This window comes from Garra rufa, chromosome 10 (genome assembly GCF_049309525.1).
Source record: "Garra rufa chromosome 10, GarRuf1.0, whole genome shotgun sequence".
NCBI lineage: Eukaryota > Metazoa > Chordata > Actinopteri > Cypriniformes > Cyprinidae > Garra > Garra rufa.
Window position 1 is genome coordinate 43,441,410 of NC_133370.1, and position 20,332 is coordinate 43,461,741.

At 37.5% G+C, this 20,332-nt stretch overlaps 1 protein-coding gene across 2 annotated transcripts in view; it reads right to left on the reverse strand.

Moving 5' to 3' along the window:
• Nucleotides 1-5,294: 5,294 nt before the first annotated feature.
• LOC141343941 (UDP-N-acetylglucosamine transporter-like) overlaps nucleotides 5,295-20,332 on the reverse strand; it is a 57,264-nt gene continuing 42,226 nt past the window's right edge. For both annotated transcript variants that reach the window (XM_073848629.1, XM_073848628.1), the window contains exons 6-8: nucleotides 20,188-20,306; nucleotides 19,958-20,091; nucleotides 5,295-5,866 (exon numbers count right to left, since the gene is read on the reverse strand). In XM_073848629.1, coding sequence (XP_073704730.1) covers nucleotides 5,776-5,866; nucleotides 19,958-20,091; nucleotides 20,188-20,306 — 344 coding nt within the window. In that variant the 3' untranslated portion in view covers nucleotides 5,295-5,775. The remainder of the gene's footprint in view (nucleotides 5,867-19,957; nucleotides 20,092-20,187; nucleotides 20,307-20,332) is intronic.

Sequence of the window (20,332 nt, forward strand, 5' to 3'; positions counted from 1 at the left end):
AACCTTAATTTCTTTGCAACTGAAGAAAGAAAAAGACATGAACATCTTGGATGACATGGGGATGAGTCAATTAGGAAATCTTTATTCTGGAAGTGAACTTTTTCTTTAATCAGTGAAACTCAGACACCAAGACACTCCTCTGGACTTGAATGATCACTTTAAATGAAAATTTAAGACTTGATTCACTCCCAAATCTAAATATTTATGCATACTAAATATATTTATGCAAATCTAAACATATATGCATACATAGACTACATAAAATATGGCAAATGTCAACAAAAGTCAAACCTCACTCTTTCATAATATGGGCAAAAACAGCTGAATATATTCTTCAAAATATCTTCATTTGAGTTCCACAGAAGATCAAACAAGTCAAACAAATTTGGAATGACATGAGGATAAGTCTACTTGAACTCATGACAAAATTGTACCTGTGGGAACTTTTTTGCAAGACACGAAATACATACCAATAAGCAGATATCACTACAGTTTCCAACAGTAATGAACATTAGAGGCGGTGATACAGTGAGCACTTGTAATCTTTTTCGTAAACAGTTGAATACAACTCCATATGTTTCACTTTCTGAACATAACAAGCTCGCTCGCTAGCTCAGCCGGCACGGAATCGAACTTAGGATGTGAAATCCTTGGGTACGAATCCTCGGACTCATGATGAATAAGTTGAAAACTCAAAAAGCAAGATAAAATGGCATGCTTGCGATTGCATTTTCACATCACATTCGCTTTTGTTCATACTATCGGGTAGGTTTAGGTGTAGTGCAGATGGTACGTTATTTTACAACCTCACAAAGCATTAGAGTTATAGCGCCACTTAAAGGACATTTTAAGTCAAAACTTTGGTGATGTACAAAACCAACACATAAAACAAACCATATGTATGTTCATCTGTTTAAGGGGGAAAACGGACACTCTTTTAGCACCAGTCAGTGGACATTTCACATTGAATATGTCACAAAACGTATATGGCGCTATGTATTTTCGGTCTTGCAAAAAAGTTCCCACAGGTACATTTTCGTCATGACTCATGAGATGAGTAAATGATGACAGAATTTTCATTTTTTAGTAAACTATTCCTTTTAGAAAACCCTTAGTGGTAATATCTTTACAATTATTACTAAGAGCCTTACATTTTTTTTTTTTTGGCAACAAGACCCTAAACTTTCAGGACAGATGCTATATGATGCATGACAAAGATTGAATGTTTGGTCCCATACAACACAAAGCGAAGGCGTCAAAAGAACCAAGAGAGGTCACCACAGGTCCAGCAGGAAAGTTACACTTTTGCTTTGTAGGACAACCAGCAAAACTCTTTAAATCTTCTATCAGACTTGTGACTTCGAATGCTAGCAAATATCTTTTACATGGCGTAAGATGAAAAAGACGGCATGAAGACGTCCGCCCGTTGAGGTGGAGCGTATTCAGAAATGTGGAGGATGCAGTGGGGTCGTTCATCCAATCACGTCCTGGCACCGGCGAGTCGATAGGAGTTTGTTTATGCTCGCACACGAGTCCGTTTGAGTTTACGCAGTGGGTGCTGCACCATAGGCATTCACCAGATTAGTCACATGCCATACACACTCCATCTGTGCCATTCCACGTCCCTGTCTCCCTCTCTCTATTCTCAAGCTGTCTCGCTCCGTCCTCTCCCACTGAGACTCCTTGGGTAATTATGACACAGATGAAATTGAGTTTCCATTACAAATGTCAGGTTTACCTTTCAAGGGATAAAAAGCAAACCTGAAAATGAAAATTCTGTGCTTGTTTAATTCAAATCTGCATGACTTTTTTTTTTTTGTGTGTGGGACACAAGATATTTCGAACCGTTCTGTCCATGCAGTGAATGTTACTAGGGTTTAACACAACAAAAATATCTTCTTTTGTGTTCGACAGAACAAAATACATAAAGTCATACAGGTTTGGAAAAACATGAGTGTGAGTACATGACAGATTTTTCATTTTTGGCTAACTATCCCTCTTAAAGGATTAGTTCACTTTCATAACAACAATGCACAGATAATATACTCCCCCCCTTGTCATCCAAGATGTTCATGTCTTTCTTTCCTCAGTCGTAAAGAAATTATGTTTATTTTGAGGAAAACATTTCAGGATTTCTCTCCATATAATGGATATGTATGGCGCCTTGAAGTTTGAACTTCCAAAAAGCAGTTTAAATGTACTTTAAATGCAGCTTCAAAAGGCTCTAAATACAGTTAGGGGATGTCGAAAAACCCCATCTTGTTTTCTTCCCTAACTTCAAAATTGCATTGTATCACTGCAAAAGTACCAACATAGTGTTTACAAAGTGAACATACAAAGAAACTCAAGCGCCCTTAACAAAAAAAGGTAAAAACAGCATTGTAGGACGATTCTGACGTTGAAGACATAAAGGAGATGGGAGTTTTTAGACATCCCCTAACTGCATTGACCCGGATTCTACTGACTACACATTTGCTGCACAGAGATGAGACAAGACGAGCATTTGAGGTTAAAAAGTATATAGATTGTAAATTTGTTTAGAAAACAACCGATCGTTTTGCTAGATAAGACACTTCCTCTTCGGCTGGGATCGTTTAGAGCAGGGGTTTTCAAACCTGTCCTGGAGCCTCCCCTGCCCTGCACATTTTGCTTGTCTCTCTCATCTAATACACCTGATTCAAATCATCAGCTCATTAGTAGAGACTGCAAGACCTGAATTGGGTGTGCCTAATAAGGGAGACATACAAAATGTGCAGGGCAGGGGAGGCTCCAGGACAGGTTTGAAAACCCCTGGTTTAGAGCCTTTTGAAGCTGCATTTAAACTGCATTTCGGAAGTACAAACTTCGGGGCGCCATACATATCCATTATAAAGAGAGAAATCCTGAAATGTTTTCCTCAAAAAAACATTTTCTTTACGACTGAGGAAAGAAAGACATGAACATCTTGGATGACAAGGGGGTGAGTACATTATCTGTACATTGTTGTTATGAAAGTGAACTACTCCTTTAAGGTCAGTGGTGCTTAATGCAGCATTTAGCCAATATTACAAACAAAACTGTAAAATAGGTTGCTTTTGATTAGGATGACTGACTTTTTATGAAAACTGGCCAAATTTTTTGTCTATGTAAAATTAAATCCCTTATTGCGATAGTTTTTGGACTTTCAAAATAATGTTGTTTTTTTTTGTCACAGAAAATGACAGGGCTGTTTAAATACAAAAAAAAAAAAAATGGCACAATAATAGAAGTACAGTTGAAGTCAAAAGTTAACATACACCTTGCAGAATCTACAAAATGTTCATTATTTTGCCAAAATAAGACGGATCATACGAATTGTATGTTATTTTTTATTTACATATTTCACATATAAGATGTTAACATATAGTCAACAAGAGAAAATAATAGTTTAATTAATAAAAATGACCTTGTTCAAAAGTTTACACACACTTGATTCTCAATACCGTGTTGTTACTTGATCCACAGCTGTTTTTGTGTGTGTTTACTTATAGGTGTTCATGAGTTCCTTGTTTGTCCTGAAAAATCCTTCAGGTCCCACAAATTCTTTGGTTTTCCAGCATTTCTGTGTATTTGAACCCTTTCCAACAATGACTGTATGATTTTGAGATCCACTGAGGACAACTGAGGGACTCACATTCAACTTTTTGAAATGAAAAAAATGTATATTTAGGCACAATAAGAAAAATGTACACATCTTCATTCCGTTCAAAAGTTTTCACCCCCTGCTCTTAATGCATCGTGTTTCCTTCTGAAGCATCAGTGAGTGTTTGAACCTTCTGTAATAGTTGCATATGAGTCCCTCAGTTGTCCTCAGTGTGAAAATATGGATCTCAAAATCATACAGTCATTGTTGAAAGGGTTCAAATAAACAAGAATGCTAAAAAAACAAAGAAATTGTGGGACCTGAAGGATTTTTCTGAAGAACAACGGGCAGTTTAACTGTTCAGGACAAACAAGGGATCATTCAGGTAACAACACAATATTAAAAACCAAATGTATGTAAACTTTTGGACAGGTCAGTAATAAATAAAAAATAACATGCATTTTGTATGATCCTCTTATTTCGGTAAAGTGTATGTAAACTTTTGACTTTAACTGTAAATACAATAATATAATATAAAATAAATTGCAGTCTTGGCATGCAATGCAAATTAATATTTAAATAAATATTTATATAAAGCTAGCAGATGATAGTCAGTTTTTACAAAGTGAGCTCTAGGAAATCAAATGTAAAAAAAAAAAACAAAAAAAAAACTTTTAGACCATGGTTTTGTCATCTTTTTCTGGAGTGAACAGTTCTGTTGAGGGACCAACAAACCACCAACATGAATACAAAGTGTGTGGCTAATGCTTTCATAAAAACTGCTAAATTTACTACTAAATGTACTACTTATAAATGACTTGATAGTTTTACTCATTCTTTGCATGCTTTTAATTTAGTGAATTGTATTGTTTTATTATGCACTGGATTTGGAAATGACGAGGTGTGATATCCTGTCTGGACATATAACAGAAAATAATAACGACTAACTCTTAAATCTAACAGAGCATTTATTCATGCTTGATGCTTTTCCTAAAATCACTTTCAAAGGAAAGTTTTCATTGGAAGTCGAGATGCATGCAGTACGTCTAAAGCTTGGAGCACTGATCTAGACGAGGGTAGAATAGATCAAATGGGGTTCCTTCTTCTCTGTAATCTGATAAATACCTCACCTCATCTCCCGCTATCATTTCTCAGTTACATCTTCTGTATCTCTGTCAAAGCCATATTCCTCCTCAAGATGATCATCTAAATAAAGATACATTGAACGTATGAACTCAGTATCTGAAAATGCATGAACACCAGCAGCAAATAAGCGGTTTTACTTTAAGGTTTCGACATTTTACAGAACAGTACATGCAGGAATGAGAAAAATTACTTCAATTGTTAAAACCCCCTTTTCTTTCATATCCACATGCTTTCCCACTGCAAAATGTGTCTATGCAATGGAAGAGACTGAGTTTACTGTGGAAAAGTTTCATAGCATTGCATTACGGGCGAGAAAGACCCAGTTGGGGGGGACTGATTTTTCATCTCCCTTCTTGCATGCAAGTCGTTTTTTGCATAAAACAAACTGTGATGCAACATATATATTTCCACTGAAACCCCCAGCTAGGAGCAACAAGGTCTGACAGTTCACTCTGTTCATTCAAGGACTAATAAAAGTGCACTGAGCATCTCGCAAGAGTCTGATCTCTTATAAGCATTCCCACAATGCCATGCAATGAGGTTCAACTTGGTTTTATTACCATAACTTGACAGGAAGACATTTTAGAAACACTTTTTATTGTCTTTGAGGCAATGATATTTCTCAAAGGATACATTCACGTAAAACAATCTCTTTCTCAATATGCCATTGTACGGCACAGAAAATAAATATGAAAACTGTAACATTTGAGAAGCTCTGTCACCGAGATTCCCATTGTATGTAAACACTTTTCAAGCGAAGTCCTTAGATGTCCTCAGCTGAGTATAACAAAAAATCCTAATAAGTCAGAAGTAGTTTGGGTTTCATAGCTCTACTTTTGGTTGTGTGTTCACTGCATTGTTAGTGTATTGATAGCATGAAATGATACAGCAGACAGTTCATGTTTTGGATGGTTGGGTGTTTTTGTGCTATTTCTAATAGCATCGTTGATTCTGTTGTCCTGAACTTCACCTGAAGTAGAGTCTCATGATGATTGTTTTGGGTTGTTTATCATCCCATGTCCAGGCTTCTATACTTTGCTTGTGTTAGCCACAGGTGTGCTTGCATACCCGTAGAGAAACGTAGCAGCGATAACCAGCATCGCACCCAGGAAAAAAACACTGCAAAAGAAAAAAGAAAAGATTAGTTTCCCTTAAGCTCTGCACTGTGCAAAAAGTGGGTCACTCCCGAGAAACGTTGCCATTTATGCCGGCAAATATCAGGAGTTTATTAAATAATTTCATTTGAAAAGGTTACCACTGAACTGCCAAGAAATCATATTTTCGCATCTCAGGCTGAAATTACTGGGGACATTGCTGTCACAGACATTGGGTGATCACCGCAGGGGGGAGACGTTCCCAATGATATTAAAGAGATAGTTCACACAAAAATGAAAATTCTGTTAATAATTACTGACCTTTATGTTGTACCAAACCTGTAAGGCCTTCGTTCATCTTTGGAACACAAATTAAGATTTTTTTTTATGAAATCTAAGAGCTTTCCGACCTTGAGAAGATGTTTTAGATTTAGTATTCTTGTAACTTCATAGCATTACGGTTGAACCACTGATGTCACATGGACTATTTTAACAATGTCTTTGAATGTTGTAGTTGTGTTACTGTCTAGGCAGAGTCAGAAAGCTCTCGGATTAAAAAAAAATATTTCTTAATTCTTTTTTGAAGATGAACGAAGGTCTTACAGGTTTGGGACCACATGACAAGAAGTATCATTTTTAGGTAAACTATCACTTTAAGATTATTTCAACCCTGTCACAGTATGTTTCAAATGTATAACCTATAAGTTTGAATAGATTACTGAATACTAAAAAATACATAAATGAATAAAATGAATAAATACATAATCATGAATTTACATATAGTTCAAGTCAAAAAGTTTACATACACCTTGCAGAATCTGTTAAAAAGATGTTTACATATAGTCCACAAGAGAAAATAATAGTTGAATTATAAAAGTTCACATACACTTGATTCTTAATACTTGTTACCTGAATGATCCATAGCTGTGTGTTTTTTTTGTTTTTGTTTAGTGATAGCTGTTCATGAGTTTGTTTGCTTGTTTGTCAGTTATTCAGAAAAAAATCCTTCTGGTCCCACAAATTCTTTGGTTTTTCAGCATTTTTGTGTATTTGAACCCTTTCCGGCAATGACTGTATGATTTTGAGACTCACATGCAACTATTACAGAAGGTTCACATGTTCATTGATGCTCACTGAAGGAAACACAATGCATTAAGAGCCAGAGTGTGAAAACTTTTGAACAGTATAAAGATCTGTACAATTTACTTGTTTTGCCTAAATGGCATTTTTTTTATTATTTAGTACTCCCCTTCAGAAGCTACAGAAGATATTTACTTGCTTCCCAGAAGACAAAATAAGTTATATTTACCCTGATCCCCTGGTGAAAAAACCAGCTAAAACCAGCCTAGGCTGGTTGGCTGGTTTTAGCTGGTCAACCAGTCTGGTTTTAGCTGGTTTTAGCTGGTCAACCAGTCTGGTTTTAGCTGGTTTTAGCTGGTCAACCAGTCTGGTTTTAGAGGGGTTTTGGCCACTTTTCCAGCCTGGCCAGGCTGGTCAGGCTGGTCTTAGCTGGTCAGGCTGGAAAACCACCAGCTAAAACCAGCCTGACCAGCCTGGGAGACCAGCTAAAACCAGCCACTTCCAGCTTAAACCAGCTAATACCAGCCAACCAGCCTAGGCTGGTTTTAGCTGTTTTTTTCAGCAGGGTCTTCAAATTCAAAAGCTCTTAATGCATTGTATTTCCTTCTGAAGCATCAGTGAGCATTTAAATCTTCTGTAATAGTTGCATATGAGTCCCTCAGTTGTCCTCAGTGTGACAAGATGGATCTCAAAATCATACAGTCATTGTTGGAAAGGATTCAAACACATAAAAATGCTGAAAAACCAAACAATGGGGCCTGAAGGATTTTTCTGAAGAACAGCAGCTAGTTTAACTGTTCAGGACAAACAAGGAACTCATGAACAACTATCACTAAACAAAAAAACAGCTGCGGAAGATTTAGGTAACAACACAGTAATCAAGTGTAGGTAAACTTTTGAATGGGGCCATTTTTATAAATTCAACTATTGTTTTGTATTGACTACATGTACGCCCTGAGTGAGCTGTAAACAGTCCTTCATTGTTTCAACGCCAAAGCAGGAGTAGACAAAAATTACAAGAGTAGACAAGTCCAGCCCGATTCCGTGAAAAAAAATGTGGATTTGACAACCCTACATCCAACACACGCTGTATCCAAAGTGATTTAAAGCCCCACTAATTAATTTTTTTTACCTTAAAATAATGTTTCCGAACTCATGTCAGTGGTTCATCAACTCATAACAGGGTGAAACGGCACTTTCATATTCGCTTTGCGACCCTCTATCAGCCATAACAGCACTATGTAAGTTTGGGTCGTCGGGTCGCGGTTTTGTAGTTCAAATGATACTACAAATGCGACTTGCTTCACGGCAGGCTTCACAAAAGGTTTTCATACTTTTATAAAGTCATACAACATACTCTACCTTGTCACTGGACATCGTTATTTCCAAAGCCGGTCCTGGATAGCCTTTCAAACAAATAACGTGCATGTGACACGACGGTAGGCTAAATTATTTACGACAGCGGTAATGGACAATTCCGCTTCTAACCTGTAGAGGGAGCATTGAGGGAAAAGTTACTTAGTGTTGCTTTAAATACTCTGCATATTTATAGCAACTCCGCGAAAATTATATTCAATATTAGAATGTTTGTGGGAGTGGAAATAATAAAACAGTCCCGCGCAAGGCTTTAATACAAAAACATTAATACAAAGCCGTAGAAAAGCCAAATCCTGGAGTCGAAGACGAGGTCTAAATAGGTGTTTGTTAAAGTTAAACTTTTTAACCTGAGTGCTTGATTTATACAATGATTTATATGTGCATATTAGGGGTGGGCGATATACTGGTAGACACGATTAACCGCTAGAAATTTGTCAACCAATAGAGATTTTGGACTATCATCTCTATCGCAGTTACATGTTCATGTGATGTTTGGTCACAAAAACATATCTTTGCATGTGTTTTTAAGTATTGCTGTTTAAAAACAAGTGGTGGACGAAGTACACAAATCAAGCACTTGATTAAAAGTACAGATACATATAATAAAATATTACTCCAGTAAAAGTAAAAGTACTCCTTTTTCAATTTTACTCAAGTGAAAGTACAAAAGTACTCTATTTTTTATGTACTTAAGTAAAAAAAGTACTGATAGATTTATTTTGCAATTTTATATAGGCTACTTCATTTAATTTAATATTAGCATATATTTTTTATAATCCTACTGCTCAAAATACCTGGGATGTTCCCAAAATAATGGAGTCAAGATATACTTTTGTTGTTGATATGGACTGCATTGACGAGAGTGATGTAGTAATGCTCATTGCGATGTACCTGAGAGAAAACAGATTTGACAATCTAATTTTCACCAATAAGAAAAATGTTTTAAAGCTTGTGGTTTTGCAGAAAGCCACAGTTATATATGATATAAGGATGAAGAATAGGAGAATAAGGACTGAAGAACATTTTAAGGAAAATATAATTACATTTTAATATGTTTTCACTTCTCAAGCCAAATGTCCCCAGAGTGCATCACTTCCCACTTTCATTATTACTGTAGTTACCATGTTCTGAACATCCTTTCTTTTTCCCTCAGATGTAATCTGTCTAGGTGGTTGAATAAAAATATTTGGACTTTATATCTAAAAATTACCTCAACTTGTTAGCTAACAATATTTACTTATTTTCAGTATGGTAGTGAATAAACATTCATATCTGTCTACTCGGCTAGTTTTTCCAAAAAATATAAAAATGTATACCGTTGATTAACAATATAAAAACAGACGTCACATAGGACATTTTAATAAAACTACGAATGTTACAGCAGCGAGGAATATGAACGTGCTTTTGGAGTTACTTAATCTGTGTTATTTTAATGTTTCGTTTTTTGACCTAAATCATAGAGACACTGACGTTAATCTGTCTGAATTTAAGCATTTCAGTGTGGACTTAAAAATATCACCCTTTAGAGCAGATTTAGTTTGCAAAAAACTGACCGTTACAATAATTAATACTAAAATAGTAACTTACTTTTCGCAACATCAGCACTCACAAGATCTCCCGGTTCTTACTTGTGAATTCAGTTCACTGGAGACTCGCTCTAAACGGCTCATTTGAATCAGTGAGTTGTTGACTCGAGAACAGCTGCAATCGGATCAGTCCAATTTGTAAATTAATTGTTTGGTGCGATTTACGAATCGATTTAACAGGTTCGTTGAAAAGAATCAGTTTGTTCATGAATCAGACACCGTTACTGCGTCTCGGAGCACGTGATATACAGTGAGGTCAATGAGTATTTGATCACCCTGTGATTTTGCAAGTTCTCTTACTTAGAAATCATGGAGGGGTCTACAATTTTCAGCATAGGTGCATTTCCACTGTGAGAGACAGAATCTAAAAATAAAAATCCAGAAATCACATTGTATGATTTTTTTAACAATTTAATTGTGAATTACTGTGTCAAATAAGTATTTGATCACTTGCTTATCAGCCAGATTTCTGACCCTCAAAGACCTGTTATTTTGCTTTTCAATAGTCCAGCTACACTCTGCTCATGATTCTAAATTAGTAGCACCTGTTTGAGGTCGTTAGCTGTCATAAAGACACCTGTGCACCCCACAATCAGCCAAAGTCTAAGTAGCAACATGGGCAAAACCAAAGAGCTGTCAAAAGACACAAGAGACAAAATTGTAGACCTTCACAAAGCTGGAAAGGGAATTGCCAAGCAGCTTGGTGAAAAAAGAACAACTGTTGGAGCAATTGTCAGAAAATGGAAGAGGCTAATGATGACTGTCAATGTCCCTCGGACTGGGGCTGATAAGCAAGTAATTCACAAATAAATTGTTAAAAATCATACAATGTGATTTCCCGATTTTTATTTTTAGATTCTGTCTCTCACAGTGGAAATGCACCTATGCTGAAAATTGTAGACCCCTCCATGATTTCTAAGTAAGAGAACTTGCAAAATCACAGGGTGATCAAATACTTATTGACCTTACTGTATAATAAGGAGTAACGATATGTTTTATGAAATGTAGTGAAGTCAAAAATACGATCTTATGGTTTGGAATGTAGTGAAGTAAAAGTAAAAGTTACTCAAACTAAAACTACTCCAGTAAAGTACAGATACTTTAAAAATGTACAACTACTTGGTTACTGTCCACTAGGGGTGCAACGGTTCTCGGTAAAAAATTGAACCGTACGGTTCTCCACACACGATTCGATATGCACTAGGACCGCGGTTCAGCATAAATCTGACAATGCATCTGTAAAATGATTTGTTTTAAATAACAACACGTAAAACAAACAGGGTTATGCTAGTGTATGTTTCTGTTGATGGATGCGCATTCTGGCTTCCCAATACATTACAACGTGGACAAACCATGCGAGTGCTGTATACTGGAATATGAGCAATCAGTGATTCCGTCATCTCCCAGGTGCTGATAGCATGCATGTTTAGGTAAGACCCGAACAGCACACATTGCTATCTTTATTTAAACTATTTTTTTAAGCTTTGCCAGTTTAAACATTTAAGAGCCATAAGACGCGAGTTCGCGCGCAGTGAGAAGATCTGTGTGTGCTCTCATCTGAAGCGCGCAAACCCGCGCCTCCAAACGCGCGCAAATATTAAGCTCTCTTTTAAGTATTGAGTTTGAATGGACAAATTCACACAAAAATTGTCAAAATGCCCATCTTGGTAAGTTTCCTAGCAGACATAGCCGGCTAAACGTTCAGTATCAGTGCACTGGATCAGCGCATTCAAAGTGACCGCAATTTCTTAATATTATTCAAACAGCAACAACAAGGTGTCACAAGGAGGGTCAGAGACGTGCGGATACATTTGCAGCATTTATTTGATACAAAACAAACACAAAGGGGCAGGCAGAAATCGTGGTCAAAACAGGCAGAAAGGTCGGGGCTGGCAGCGAGAATCAAAACACGGGAAGGAGTCCAGGAATCAAAAACACAGGAAATCAAACACGGGAATAAACGCTCGGAAATAATGACCAGAAGGAACAATAAGACTTCGCAGAGTGGTTGTGTGTGTGAGAAGCTTAAATGCAGTCAGTGTGATGAGGTGCAGCTGTGAGCGGTAATCAGTAAAGTGAGAGCAGGTGAATGCAGTGATTAGTGCAGTGGCTTGTGGGGAATGAAGTCCATGAAGTGTGGTGCAAGAGTTCATGATGACAGGATAAACCAGATACGTGACACAAGGAAATCACTCACTGCTCTTTATTGAGTAGCTTTTGTGACGTTAATAAAGATTAAGCTTTAATTTATATTGTAAAATATGCAATGCTTTTTTACATTTGATTATTTTTTCAGTTTCTGTACCTAAAAGCTAATGTTAGACCTACCTAAAAATGTTTATTTTATTTGTATCTTTACTCAATTGTATTTATTTGTGCTGTTGCTTGTAGTTAGATTATTCTTCTTTATTTTTATTTGACAGTATAGTTTTTTACTATACTATACTAAACATAGCACATGTACCGAACCGTACCGAAACCGTGACTCTAAAACCGCGATACAAACCGAACCGTGAGTATGTAGAACCGTTGCACCCCTACTGTCCACCAGTGAAAACACGTGATTTTCAGCCTTTAAAACATAGGTCTTCAACTCTGCTGCTGGGTCCTGCAAAGTTTCTTTCTAACCTGGCCTGCGACTTTTCAAGCGATCCTGAACCTTGATTAGCTGGTCCAGGTGTGTTTGATTGGGGTTGTAGCAAAACTCTGCAGGAAAGTGGGTCCACAGGAGCAGGGTTGAAGACCTATGTTTTAATTAGCACACAAAACAATTAGCAGCAAAAGAGAACTCATTTTGCTATATGCGTGCACTGTCTGAGAGACATGAAGATGGTGCTTCTAGAATGCAGGAGTATCTGCTTGTTAAGTCGTGATGTAAGGAAAGCTGTTTTTGGGTCCAAGCCTCTACTCATTTTACTTGAGAGTACTATGTGTTTGTTCACATACATTTATTCTGGTCCTTTGCTGGTTTATGCTGGTCCTTGACCAGCAACATGACCAGCTAAGGACCAGCTAAAACCAGCATCAAAAACCTACCTAACCAGCATATGCTGTTTTTTTCAACAGGGTTATATCACATCATGAGCAGGGTTTAAATTAACACCTGCCAACTCGCCAAATGCAGGTAAAAATCAACTGTGGTGGGTAACACTGTCAAAACACTAGCCAAATTGGCGTGCTACTTTTCGTAAATTATGTTCACTGATTAATGTCTTGGGGAAGTTCATGTAAGCCAAATCTGAACAGATTTAGTGCAAATACTGAACTCATCATGATATATTAAATACAGCCTAATTGCGAAGCATCTGTGCATATCTAGCTTACTTGAACATACCCATCACTACACAACAAATAACAGCACGGCAGGTGCGCTGGTTTCCATTACATTGAAGCAAAAGTCTAAAAACGCCTGAAGACTCACACGTATCTATACTGGACAAAATACGATAGAATCCATTATAAGTGATGTTGTCTAAACTGGATGGGGTGCGGCACGGCTCAACAAATTCCAGACAGTAAAAACGCCTCATTTTATTGACATACTGACAAAGTACAAATGATTTGCAACAGTCGCTTTGTCACGTTCAGTTTGGACAGCCTCAAGCTGTTGGTTTACCTCCAGCTTTTTTTTTTTGTTATTTATTTATTTTTAAAAAATTGCCTAGTAGAAGTTAGGAATGGCCGGTAACTTAAAAATTTAGTTGCCAAATTGGCTGGTGAGTGAAAAAGTTTCAATCAAACCTTGATTGTGAGTGTATATTAGCAACGTTTGTTGCTTTCTTGTGGCATTTGAAAGCATTTGAACCTGGAAGTGATAACGTGTGACATGAGACTTAACAAGTGGAAAGAAAAGCATTAGTTTTGCCGCTTTATAGGCCTTAACGGTTAAATACACACTCTTGAATGTCAAAATGCCCATTTTTGCAAGTATTCTCATAAACACTTAAGTCTTAAGTGAAAGCAAACAGCTTTTTCAACAGATGCGGGCAGTATTCCTGCTGTCCTTCATGTCAATCAAACAACAAAAGAGAAATATAAAAAAAAATTGACCTTATTTAAAGCAAAAAATAACTATATCATAATACGCAGTCAAACCACTTTTACTAGTGGGTGAAGGACACTATAGTTTATTTATGTAAGTGAGGATAACAAAATAAAATAAACTGTGACATATTATAACCAAAAACTGGACTACCAATAAAACTGATGAAAAATTGGGACCAAAAATTATTCAGACACTTTGACCTGACCATGTTTTGCTTAAGTGTTTTTTCTTTAACCACAGACTGGTCAAAATTATGCATTGCTTGGTAATTGGTCAAGTATTGACAGTTTTTTGGTTGACTGAAATCCATTGCATACCTTTCTAGATTATTGAAGTCTATGAAAGTTATCTGACATTATCAAGATGAATTTGTTCAAACACAGTTTGAACAGAATTAAAATTACTCATATCATGATATAAGGTTATGGTCATATCACCCACGCCTAGTGCATATACAGGTGCATCTCAAAAAATTAAAAAGTTATTTTTTGGGTAACTTATTTCAAAAATTTAAACTTTTATATATTCTAGATTCATTACATGTAAAGTAAAACATTTCAAATGTTTTTTGTCTTAATTTTGATGATTAGAGCTTACAGCTCAGGAAAGTCAAAAATCCAGTATCTCAAAAAATTTGAATATTTATTAGAAAGGAAAGGAGGTGACATGAGGCCAAGTATGGTGACCCATACTCTGAATTTGTGCTCTGCATTTAACCCATCCAAGTGCACACACACCCGGAGCAGTGGGCAGCCATATTGCTATTGCTGCGGCGCCCGGGGAGCAAGTCAAGTCAAGTCACCTTTATTTATATAGCGCCTTTTACAATACAGATTGTGTCAAAGCAACTGCACAGTATTTAAACAGCACAATAGTGTGTAAGTAACGCATTATTGTAACAATCAATTTTCAGTTAAAGGCAGTTCATCAATGAATTCAGTGATATCATCGTCAGTTCAGTTCAAATAGTATACGATATCGCTGGAAAATGTCCCCAACTAAGCAAGCCAGAGGCGACAGCGGCAAGGAACCAAAACTCCACAGGTGACAGAAATGGAGAAAAAAACCTTGGGAGAAACCAGGCTCAGTCGGGGGACCAGTTCTCCTCTGGCCAGACCAAACAACAGTTTGTACCAATGTCTGATTGTAGAGAACTCATCAGGATCCTGTGGTGTAGTGCCAATGGCCGTCAAGGTTGGCGAGGTCTTTATTGATGATCCGCCTTGGAGCTCATCTGGTTGACATCCACGGCTATTGAAGTCATCTCTAGGTGGTGATCCATGATCTAAGCTGGGTACGGATTGGATCCGGGGGACTGGAGTGACCATCTGATCCAGATACAGGCTGGGTCTGGTGGCTACGGTGACCTCGGAATAAGAATGAAACAGACTAATATTAGCGTAGATGCCATTCTTTTTACGATGCAACGAGTGCATCAGGTGTTATGGGAGGTGTTTTCGGTTCCGGTTGACCTAATTAATGCAGCCTAACAATCCTTTAACGGATTTGAATTATAGAAATGTGTTAATGATTTTATGTGTAAGCCAGGTTAAAGAGATGTGTCTTTAATCTAGATTTAAACTGACAGAGTGTGTCTGCCTCCCGAACAGTGTTAGGTAGATTGTTCCAGAGTTTAGGCGCTAGATAAGAAAATGATCTGCCGCCGGCAGTTGATTTTGATATTCTAGGTATTATCAAATTGCCAGAATTTTGAGAACGCAGCGGACGTGAAGGACTATAATACGATAGGAGCTCGTTCAAGTACTGAGGAGCTAAACCATTGACGGCTTTATAAGTAATTAGCAAGATTTTAAAATCTATACGATGTTTAATAGGGAGCCAATGCAGTGCTGACAGAACCGGGCTAATATGGTCATACTTTCTGGTTCTAGTAAGAACTCTAGCTGCTGCATTTTGGACCAGCTGGAGTTTGTTTATTAAGCGTGCAGAACAACCACCCAATAAAGCATTACAATAATCTATCCTTGAGATCATGAACGCATGAATTAATGTTTCAGCATTTGACATTGATAGCATAGGTCGTAATTTCGATATATTTTTAAGATGGAAAAATGCGGTTTTGCAGATGCTAGAAATGTGGCTCTCAAAGGAGAGATTGCTATCGAATAGGACGCCTAGGTTCCTAACTGATGATGACGAATTTACAGAGCAGCCATCTAGTATTAGACCGTGTTTTAGGTCATTACTTGTGGAGGTTTTAGGTCCAATAATTAATACCTCTGTTTTTTCAGAATTTAACAGTAAGAAGTTATTCGCCATCCAGTTTTTAATATCAGCTATGCATTCTGTTAGTTTTTCGAATGGATATGTTTTGCCGGGCTGCGAAGAAATATAGAGCTGAGTATCATCAGCGTAACAATGAAAGCTAACACCATGTTTCCTGATGATATCTCCCAAGGGTAACATGTAAAGCGTAAAAAGTAATGGCCCTAGCACTGAGCCTTGAGGTACTCCATACTGCACTTGCGATCTAAATGATACCTCTTCATTTATTGCCACAAACTGATGACGGTCAGACAAGTACGATTTGAACCATGCCAGTGCACTACCACTAATGCCTACATAATTTTCAAGTCTATTTAAAAGAATGTTGTGGTCAATAGTATCAAATGCGGCACTAAGATCCAGTAGCACTAATAGAGAGATGCAACCACGATCGCTTGACAATAGCAGGTCATTTGTTACTCTAATTAGAGCAGTCTCAGTACTATGATATGGTCTAAAACCTGACTGGAAATCCTCGCAGATACCATTTTTCTCTAAGAAGGAGCATAATTGTGAGGATACTACCTTTTCTAGTATCTTTGACAGAAAAGGGAGATTCGAAATTGGTCTGTAGTTAATTAATTCATAGGGGTCAAGTTGTGGTTTTTTAATGAGTGGCTTAATAACAGCTATTTTGAAGGTTTTGGGGACATATCCTAATGATAGTGACGAATTAATAATAATTCAGTTGGGGGTTCGGTGCCTTGCTCAAGGGATTCACCTCAGTCGTGGTATTGAGGGTGGAGAGAGTGCTGTACATTCACTGGGTTACATGTCCGACTCTCTAACCATTAGGCCACGGCTGCCCCCAAACTGCTTGAAGTCTAGATTATTAAAGTCTAGATTATACTAGATTATTGAAGTCTAGGTTATTAAAATCAAGCAAAAAAAAAGGTTTTGCAAAACAGAAAAGTTCAAGTTCATTAATTATGTTAATTTATGCACTCAGTGCTTGGTCTGGGCTATTTTAGCACAAATTATAGCAGCAGTGAAGTGTGGCATGGAGGTGATCAGCCTGTGGCACTGCTGAGGCACTATTGAGCCTTCAGCTCATCTGTATTGTTGGATTGACTCATAGATTCTCAATGGGGTTCAGGTCAGGCATGTCGACTGGCCAAACAAGTATAATATAATGGTCAGCAAACCACTTGGAAGTGGTTTTGGTGGTTTTTAGCACTGTGGGCAGGTTCTAAAGTCCTGCTTGAAAAACAAATCAGTATCTCCAGAAAGCTTGTCAGCAGATGAAAACATAAAGTGCTCCAAAATCTCCTGGTAGATGGCTGCATTGACTTTGGACTTGATAAAACACAGTGGACCAACACCAGCAGACTTCAGAAACTTCACACTAAACTTCAAGCAGCTTGGATTCTGTGCCTCTCCAGTCTTCCTCCAGATTCTGGGATCATGATTTCAATGTGAAATGCAAAATGTACTTTTATCTGAAAAGAGGATTTTGAACCACTGAGCAACAGTACAGTTCATTTTCTCCTTATTCCAGGTAAGGTGCTTCTGACATTGTTTCTGTTTCAGAAGTGGCTTGGTAGCCCCTTTCCTGAAGACGTCTGAGCATGGTGACTCTTGATGGTGACTCTGGCTTCATTCTACTTCTTGTGAAGCTCTCCCAAGTGTTTGAATCGGCTTTGCTTGACAGTATTCTTAAGCTTGCGGTCATCCCTTGTTGATTGTGCACCTTTTTTACCAAAATTCTTCCTTCCAGTCAACTTTGCCTTTAATATGCTTTGATACAGCACTCTGTAAACAACCCCTTTCAGTAATGATCTTCTGTGACTTAACCTCTGTGTGGAGGGTGTCAATGATTGTCTTCTGGACCATTGCTAAGTCAGCAGTCTTCCCCAATGGTGTGGTTTCAAAGAACAGGCAATACCCAGGATTTATAAGGTAGGGATGGTCATTTAAAGGTGCCATAGAAATGAAAAAGTGGCTAATTTCAACATAGCACCGACTATGACGTTATAGTTGGGATCATTAATAGCTACGCCCCCAACATTTGCATAGCCGAATCATCAGAAGTTCTGAGGGTAGGCTATTGTGAAAAAACAAAGCAAGGGCAATAGCGAAAATGGCAGATCACGGAAATAAATATTATGTTCCTGGTTGTGCACGAGATGTTAAGTGCAGGGACGGGCTGGTGTCTGTACTCAGAAAGGCACGGAAATAAGATGAGCCACTAAAAGGACACTGTTATCTTCTTGCTAGTGGTAGCCTGTTACATTGCAGTACATAAAATTTCACTTACCACATAAACAGAATAAGGAGAGATGACTGCATGGACAATGGCAAATGATTTACAGATACTGATAACTGCTGACAAGCATCTAAACTTGTAAAATATGTGCTAAGTACTGCTGCTGTAGTATAATGTTACACAGAGCACGTGCTATTGCAAATCTCAAAAGTGAAAGTAAAAAGTTATCGTGCATTCAAAAGGGCAGTTTCAATGCCCTGCATATTAAGCGGCCTTGTAATTAAATATATATTTTTCTCAATATGTTTCCTTCCTGCTGTGTGAGAGCTAAATGAGCCGCTCTGTGAAACAACCAATCAGAGCAGGGCATATCATTATTATTCATGAACCTCCCATATAAGGTAATAACAGACAATTTCATTCTAGGGACAAATCCTAGGGTTGAAAATGGACTTGTAAAACCATTTCTGGAGAATTTTTGCCCTTACCTAAGCCATATACCTTCTATGTAGGCACCTTTAATGAAACTCAAATATAAATATTATAATATTTTGAGATATTGGATTTTTGACTTTCAACAAAAAATGTTTTGAATTGTTTTATTTTGAATGTAATGAATCTAGAATATATGAAAGTTTCAGTTTTTGTAATAAATCACAAAAGAAAATGAATGTTTTCACGATATTCCAATTTTTTGAGATGCACCAGTGTGTATTATGTGCAAGACACAAACACAATGTTCAAACATGTTTACCTAGTGCATGTCCACAATGGAAAAGCAGCGCAGTGGAATCTAAATATATGTTCTGTGTAAACGCCTTTTTAGGGTACTGAAATGTGTAATGTAAAGTGAGAAATTCACTTTCCCACTGCTAAAACAATACAATAGCTGTGTCACCCGCAGATCGGGTTTCAGGCGACAAACGCAAATATCGTCTGTGTAATTAAAAGAAACGATCTCCCGCTCCAAGATATAACAAGCAACGCAATAAATTAAAGCGTATCTGCTCTGCTGTAGCTAAAATAGAATATATCAGACCAATATAATGAATAAACACAAATGTTTCCCATGCCACGTCTTTGACACACCTGGTACAAATGGACTGTTTGATGGCTTCTTCAAAGGAAATGATAATGCGTTCTGGCATAATTTGAACATGTAAAACGACACAAATGTAAATTGACCATTTTTTTCTTTCTTTAGTTCTTTAGTAAGGAGACACGCTTAACAAACAAAGATGTTGTAGAACAGTACAAAAATAAACACTTGTGCTTGTGTGTGGATCTACACAAACATACTCTGCATCGCTTTAGATAAAATCATTTGCTTATTGAATAAATGTAAACTAATCAAAAGATTGCTAGTTGTTGACACAACTGTTTGTGTGAGTTTATGGGGGGGATGATTCTTAAAGTCAAATATGCTTGTACTGTGCATTTTCAGTATCTTGTGAATTTTACCAGTATTAGGGGACACAACTGGCACAGTTTTCAGAGAAAGACCCAAGTGGATGAGTTTTAGAGCAAGTGTCTTACCTAGTAGGGTCAAAATCTTCCAACAAGAAATACGAGATGAGGGTGGATAGAATGATTGAGATGGATGTGGCAAAGCCCTTCAGGATGTTATCTGCATATTTGATGACAGCCGCAATGACTAACCCACCCAAAGCCTATAGGAAGTATGTGAAGTATGTTTAACATGAATTAGAAACAATGTGGCATGCAGGTCTGTGCTTGTGCTATTATATAAAAAAGTGAATATGCACCTGAAGAGCCACCACAGTCCATGTCAGACCGGTGTACCCTTGGAAAAGTCCATTCTCCTGCACTCTTTCTCCGTCATACGCAAACACTCCCACAAGTCCAAAAATAAGTCCGAATACACCTGAGAAGGGCGATGGAAAAAACACA